At 43.0% G+C, this 7,797-nt stretch overlaps 1 protein-coding gene across 1 annotated transcript in view; it reads right to left on the minus strand.

Moving 5' to 3' along the window:
- Positions 1 to 2,581: 2,581 nt before the first annotated feature.
- Positions 2,582 to 7,797, minus strand: part of lhx1a (LIM homeobox 1a) — a 7,108-nt gene continuing 1,892 nt past the window's right edge. Inside the window, exons 2-5 of the mRNA XM_017422023.3 lie at positions 6,736 to 6,959; positions 6,004 to 6,287; positions 4,266 to 4,431; positions 2,582 to 3,326 (exon numbers count right to left, since the gene is read on the minus strand). Coding sequence (XP_017277512.1) covers positions 2,947 to 3,326; positions 4,266 to 4,431; positions 6,004 to 6,287; positions 6,736 to 6,959 — 1,054 coding nt within the window. The 3' untranslated portion in view covers positions 2,582 to 2,946. The remainder of the gene's footprint in view (positions 3,327 to 4,265; positions 4,432 to 6,003; positions 6,288 to 6,735; positions 6,960 to 7,797) is intronic.

Consider the following 7,797-nt stretch of genomic DNA (forward strand, 5'->3'; position numbering starts at 1 on the left):
CAGAATTATTTTGGTTCCCAGAGGGTATGTGGGCTATTCAAACGTCCTGACTCAGAGATTTAAAATGCCATTTAAAACCCATTCACTGCTGTTTAAGTTTGTTTTATTTTCATTTTTTTTTTCCAGTGTGAACCTACAAGGTCAGTTTGTACCAACAGCTGATGAACGATCAATAGGAGATTTGAATTTAAAGAGCCAGGGCCCTGGGGGCGGTCAGTTGCTGGTGCATGATGTTACCACGCAAAAGGTGGGGGGGTGGAGTAAGCCCAGGGGCTCAACAGAGACCTATATCCTTCCATCCACCCTCCATCCCCACCTTCCACTCCACCTCCCCAAGCTTGGTTAACTCTCAAGAGCATGATTAATTCATGGTGGATTAGAGTCTGGAGGCAGGGGAGAAAACCGGGATTGCATATGGTCCTAACTGCACGCATGGGGTTAGAGATAAAGGTTTCCCCGGATTTGTGCCACAGTCCCATCGCCCGACTGCTTCCCCCACAAGTATGAATAATTTCTTCATCATTTCTGCAAATACCTCACTGTTTGGGCTTCCTGATTATTATTATTATTTTTGCCGCTATGTTCACAAGAACGAGCCACAGGGTTTCCAGCCACCAGACCTCACTGAAGCAGCACAAGAATATTAGAACAGATCCAGAAACGCAAGACAAGCAGGAGAGCCGCGGCCACGGGAGTTTTAAAATTGTCCTTCACAGTTGCCCTGCTAACCGCCAGTATTTGATGACCTACAGAGTAAACATATGGAAGAATGTGGGGGCAGGTAGTACCAAAGCAGCTGAGAAGAATGAGCATCAACGAAAGCTGTGACTTTACTCCCCCTTGTGTTGGCTGCAGCAAGCCCAAATGCTTCCGTGGTCTCAGAGAAACATGAGCAGAAAAGATGTCCCGATGTTGCTCTATGGATTGTTCAGGAACCGATGCAACACAAGAAGAGAAAAGTCCCAAGCTGACAGTTCAAAATTAGCATCACAAAACTCACACTGCAAAGCAAGAACTGTGACAGGAGTGTATGTGTTCTCCTTTTGATTCATTATTTTGCATTGTTTTTTTGTTTTGTTTTTTGTTCCACCAAAATGTTGCATCAGTTTCATCCAGTGTGTCTGAATCCTATTAAACAGCACTAACAAACGTTTTCTTCTCTCTGGTGCTTGCAAAGACCAATTATTTTCCTCCCCAAGTGAATCAAACACAGGACATTTGGACAAAAGGCTTCCATAAAGGAAAAGACCGAAGCTGGCCTAAAATGCAAGTCTGGGGATGGTAAATGTGCACTAATGTAGCAGAACGTTACCGTGTGGGATCTCTGCTCCAAAGAAATACCTTCTAAAACTTCATGTTTTCTAGTTTTATTAGAAATACATTTTTGTCAACATGTTGAATTAATACAGTGAATGGTCTAATATGCACTGGAGGTCACATAAGCTCAGGTTTATTGGAACAATAAAGACATACCATGAGGGCTTAAAGAGATGTAGCAGCGGCTGGCTGCATATTTGACCATCAATTTTTATTAGTTTGGATTTTTCTTCTTTGAAGACACAAAAATAAAACCTAAGTATGTTATATTAACAATTTTAAGAATGCATTGTCAGCAGACTAAAAATAATTCAAAGTCAATTACTCCTTTTTAACATGTAGAATTTGTCTTAACACATACTGTGATCATGCTGCAAAGCACTTCAGCAGTATTTGTGCTATCTTTAAAATTTGGCAAAATGTCTACTTTTGTTGTTTTTATTTTATTTTATTTTTATTTTTTTTACCTTTTCTGTAAACAACATTTTGTACAAACTAGCACAGTGAACCACAACCCCAGGAAATGTTTGTTTTTTTTTTCTTTTTATGTTTTTTTGTTTTTTTATCTCCATACAATATAAATGAAATCAATACAAAAGTTTGGTTGGTTGCTTGTAACATTTTCATGTGGATCAAGAGGTTCTAAAACATGGTTTTCGAGACTTCGGTACTCCTGAATTTATTAGATTACGTAAACAGTTGACTGTTCTAAGTCCCATTTAGAACCCCGGTAAAAGATTTTTAGAAGGTAGACTTCATTCGACTATTCAAGTTCATTTCCATTTTAAATAAAGGGTTTGCAATCCACAGAGGGTTTGCCTTTTGAAGGCGGCCTTCCTCCGGTTTAGTGGAAACACACAGTCCATGTGGAGGACAAACCTGTCGCTTCCTCTGGCCTTCAGCAACATCTTGTGAAAAAGGTATAGTGTCAGTATGGCAAAGCCTCGATAGGCAGAGGTCTGAGGAGCTTCTGGATAAATAAGGACGCATGTGTGCCTCTGACAGTCCAAATGCCACTCAGCCTTCCTACAGAACCAGGTCAGCACAGAACCAAGTCTCAGCCCCTTTATTCTCTCTGTAAAGCTATTCAAGTCTTTGACAGTAGCAAATCAAGTTTTCATGTTTAGGACCTACAACAGGAGTTTTTTTTTTCTTCTTTTAAGCATGTATTACGGAGTTTGGTCGCAAAGGGCCATTGATAGAAATCAGCAGAAGTAACGGGGGTCCCATGGGTCCAAATAAAGAGTGAAGGGTGGGGGTTATCCATCTCACTTAGTTCTGTTTTTTTTTTCTCTTTTTTTTTTTTTTTAAGTTCTAATGAGTGTAACATGGGTGAGATACTGAAAGAAGTGATTAAAACACCCTCACACAAGACTAAAGACAATAATTTATATGAATATTGAATCAGCTTCCAAAACAGATGAATAAAATGAGTAAATGCAAAAATAAATAAATTAATAAATTTTAAGAAAAAAAAAGAAAAGGAAAAAACAATAAAACAACAATAACAACAAACGTCTATGATGTTGCCCTAACCCTGTTGTTTTCCTCGTCCCCGTTCTGGACTCTGGCGCCACTGTCCTCCATCTCCAAGCCTCGGCCCACTTGAGTCCTGTCCGTCAGAGAGAGCTACCACACGGTGCCCTCGTTCATTTCCGAGGGTTGGTGGGACAGGTGGTTGTTGTATCCGCTACCGTTCAGCGACAGTGAGGTAAAAGGCGGACTGGGGCCGAACACTTCAGAGGAGATGCTGTGCAAAGGCCCCGGGATTCCAGGCTCCGGGCTGGGAGAGTCCCCGGGGTGGTGGGACATGATATCAGAGAAGCGTTGGACCTCACTGGAGGGGTGGTGGCCCGGCAGGGGGTGGTCCATACCTCCGAGAGGGGTGCCCGTGGGGCCCGAGGAGGGCACGAAGGGGAGATCGACTGGGGTCTGGGCCTGTGACGATGGGGGTCCCTGAGGGAAAAAGTCATAGTTCCCTCCCGGGCCGTAATACTCGCTTTGATAATCTGCAAATCCAGGAGAAGAAGTGGAAAAAAACAGTGTTTAGTCTGAGCAGAAAGAATTCCAGCAATGGTGAGGAATTTATTGAATATACATCACTTGATTTGTATTAAAGAAAAGAGAGGGAGAGACCCTCGCCGCGCTGCATTAGTCACAGAGAACGTTACACTTAAATCAAAACTGCAATTGGGTGGGGAGAACGTGGTCACAAATTAATTAAAATTGGGGCCATTTCATCAACGATTCCACCTACTGAGACTGACTTTCTTCAGCTCAGCAGAATATTGTTAGACTCTTCGCTTCGCCAAGAAGGACATGCTCTGGCACAAAGGAAATTCTGTTCAAATTATCACAGCACTGGTTTATATATATATATATATATATATATATATATATATATATATATATATATATATATATATATATATATATATATATATATATATGTATATATATAATTTGTGTTATTCAACTTTTATAATTATTATAATTATTTTCACTATAATTTAAGCTGGGAATGTATTTGTTTTTTGTTTGTTTTTTTAAGTATTCCGATATATTTTGTTCCTATTCAAACTGGTATGCTTAGCCTCATGAAATGTGATAATAAAAAAATGTTTTTTCAATAAATGTTGAAAGAAAATATTAGAAAAGCTTTTCAATTTAGCCTCTTTTAAACACTGATATAAAAACACTTATTTTATTAGAAAGAAAAAAAAATACTTTGCAGATGATTTGGAGTAAAACTGCTTCGTTTTTCATACAAATAGAATATGAGACCCAATGGAGCTGATAGCTTTATGTTGACTTGGTAGTTTCTTTTAATATAACTTATATATTATTATTATTATTATTTTAAATATTAATACGGTTCGGTCAGCTTCTGTTGTTTTTAATGTGCTACAAAAATAAATTAGACATTGAAGACATTCAAACGGAAGTACCTCCGTAGTAGGAGAACGGTCCGTTCGGGATCAGTTCTCCGGGTTCCAGTCGATCCACTAACGTCCTCATCCGCCTCGGGCTGCGGAAGAACGCGTGCCTCCGCGCGCCCAGCGCGCTCAGCTGCTTCATGCGCCTCTCTTTGGACCGCCGGTTCTGGAACCACACCTACACACACACACACGGACCGTTTACTTCCGAAAATATACACTAAGGCTAGTTTGACTGTGTGCCAATACTCTGATGAAAGGGAATGAGCTGACCGTGTGTGTGTGTGTGTGTGGAGGCGTGGGGGTGATAAATAAACAAATAAATAAATGTCCAATCGGACAAAATTCGATCTCTGTTTTTGTAAACACTCGGTGTAAATACATGTCAGGTGACGCAGATGATTCCTCACCGGAAGAGAAGAGTAAACTGGGTTCAGAAGGACTCGCGCACGCGCTCGGCTCTGCGCACCATGAGCTGAGACGTTAACTCTTCGAGGCGATGCGGTCACGAGGACTGCGGCCAATTATCGTTACTGGACTAACCCACCCCTCACCCCCAGCCCTAATGATCTTTTAACCCTCCATTTACTCCGACTGAAGCAGCAGCACAGGGGAGGGGCTCAAATTTCCAATTAATACTTAATAGGAGGGTTGTTACCGATATATTACCGGGTTATCATTTCCTAATCTATAGACCGGCTTCCTTTAATTACCCCCCCCCCCCCCCACACACACACACACACACGCGCGCACACACACACTCACACGCGCGCACTTACACACACCAGGAAATCTGTATTACGGAAACCTGCGATTTTTTATCTGCATCTTTAGCACATTATATTTCAAAAGAGAAAATGAACAATTAATCAGCATTTACAGTTTAAATAATACTAATTTCAAAATTTCAACCTATCATATTTCTTTGCAATTTCTAGGATTTGGGAAGAAATACACCTCAAAAAGATTTTCTTTCAACTCGGAAGCTCATTTTAGAAACTGAAATAAAGGAATGAAACAGTGTTGTTTTTCTCCTACAACACTAATAGTAGTATTTATTAATAATAATAATAATAATAATAATAATAATAATAATAATAATAATAATAATAATAATAATCCTGACTTGTCGCGGGCCCCCACCGGAGCAGCTTTGCGCTGTTCCACTTGGCCGCAGCCGCAGCCGCAGCGGTTCTCAGCTCTCAGCTCTCAGTGGTTAAACTGGTCTCAGAGCAGCATGCTGGCGGCTGCGCCAGGACTCCCAGCGCTCCCAGCAGCCGGCGCCAGTTGGCGACTTTAGCGCCGCCGCGCGCGCCAAGAATCCAAAATACCCGCATAAACGAGCCGCTTCCAAATGAAGCGCAGTCATCTCTGGCTTTGATGGAGTCAAACGTGAGCGCGCGGTTTGTAGGGGTGTGGGGGTGTGGGGGGCTTTTAAAGAGGGGTGAAGGAGGTGAGAGCCGGCTGATGGGACAGGGCCTGCTCCATCAGAGCAGCCTGACTGCTTGGCACAAGTAGGAGGAGGAGGAGGAGGCGGCGGAGGGGGATGGTTTTCCATCAAATCTAATCTGTTACATCACACCTTTTAATCGGCGCGTGACACGCAGTAAACAGACAGATCCAGTTGTTCCCTGGACCTCCTGAGGTCTTTGTTCACCAGGTTTTAAGAGTTCTTTTCAGAGAAGGTTCTGGGCTTCGTACATGAAAACAACCGCTCTAGTCTGACTGGGGGCTGAGGGGGGGTCTTTACCTGGATGACCCTCATGTTGAGGCCGGTCTCCTGGGCCAGCTGCTCCCGGATATGTCTGGTGGGTTTCGGGGTGGCAGCGAAGGCCGCCTTCAGGGTCTCCAGCTGCTTGGCCTTGATGGTGGTCCGGGGCCCGCGCCGCTTGCCCCCCAGGTTCTGGTCGTCGTTCTCGTTGTTCACCGTCTCCTTGTCGGATAAGGCGGCCATCTCCGTGTCCTTCAGGACCACGTCGTCCTGCAGCTGGTCCTGAGAGTCCGGAGACAGGCTCGGGTCGCTGCAGGCCGTCACTGCGCAGAGGGACAGGGTGAAGCGGTCAGAACCGGTCCACGCCAGTCACCGTGGACTGACGGTGCTGACACAGGGGTCAATTAAACACCCCCTCACACACACACACACGCGCACGCACACACGTTGAGCAGGTCTTTCCTAAAAGATTTCTCCTCAACAGCTGCTTCTTGTTTTATCTGTTAGGTTTTTTTTGTTTGTTTGTTTTTATCAAAGCAGCCGCTTTTAGTTTTTTCTGAAGCAGGTTTGATAAAAAAAATTAAAAAAAAAAACAAACTCCCCGCCGGAGTGAATCAGGTGCTGAGAATCAGGAGAAATTCACTGTTATCAACATGGATCAGCAACGCAGGGGGTGGTCTACCGTCTACATCCTGGTTCTGAGAACATCCATTGATTAAAAGCTGACCCCCCCCTTTTCCTATCCAACGCGCGGGCAGGGAGGCTCCGTACCTGACAGCAGGTTGGTGTCCTTCACGTTCATGTTGTTCAGGTAATCCTCCTTACACACGAACTTGTTCTCGTCGATGATGTAGAGCTCCTCTCCGGTGGACAGCTGCTTGTTGCACATCATGCACGTGAAGCAGTTCAGGTGGAACACCTTGCTCCGGGCCCTCCGGACCAGGTCGTTGGGGGAGATGCCCTGCGAGCAGCCGCCACATTTGGTGCCGAACCGCCTGCAGGGAGGACAGGGAGGAGGGGGACAACCGGGGAGGGTCGACAACACATTTTACATTTATTTGAAAAAGGAAAAAAAAAAAAAAGGTTTGTAAGATTACAGACCAGAGCCGGGCTGAAATAACGCAGTGGTTTATTTACTTATTTAGGATTTAGAAAAATAGAAATAACAAAAAAAAAATAATAATAATAACGGTTTTGTCAGCGACAACAAAATGCTCTTAAGTTAATTTATTGAAGACTAAATAAATGTATTCTTTAAAAAAGATTTTCACCCTCCGCCTTGACGGAATAAAAACAGAATTTGAGGTTTTAATTGGACGGGTTCTAAACATCCCAGTAAAAACAATAATATCGAATTCTTAAATATAGTCAGATAAGGTATATAAGAAAAATAAATTTAATAGCATTTTACTGTTTTTAAAGTAAAAAAAAAAACAAATATTTCTATTTATAAAAATAATAACAATAATAACGGCGGAGATTCTTATCTTTTTGTTCAGCTATTTTTCCCTCTTTTTAAAACAGTCTTTGTTGTTTTATTTTTATTCTGCTCTTTTCTTCCCCTTCCTTTTCAAATCTTCAAGTGATTAGTTTTTATTTGTAGTGTTTAGCTCTAACCGCCTTCAGGAGGTGTCAGCGGCGCTTTTTCAGCTCCATGATGTGGATTGGCCAAAGCTGCAGCTTGTTGACTGAAAGTCTGGCCTTGTTTCTGTGGACTTGATCTTCTCTCTGAGTTTATTATTCAGATCCATTTATCAGGTCTTCCTCAGCCGGACTGAGCAAACACAGCGGGGCTGGAGGGGCCGAAGGGGGGGAGGGGGGGTACGGCTGGGG

This window comes from Kryptolebias marmoratus, linkage group LG2 (assembly GCF_001649575.2).
Source record: "Kryptolebias marmoratus isolate JLee-2015 linkage group LG2, ASM164957v2, whole genome shotgun sequence".
In the NCBI taxonomy this organism is placed as follows: Eukaryota; Metazoa; Chordata; class Actinopteri; order Cyprinodontiformes; family Rivulidae; genus Kryptolebias; species Kryptolebias marmoratus.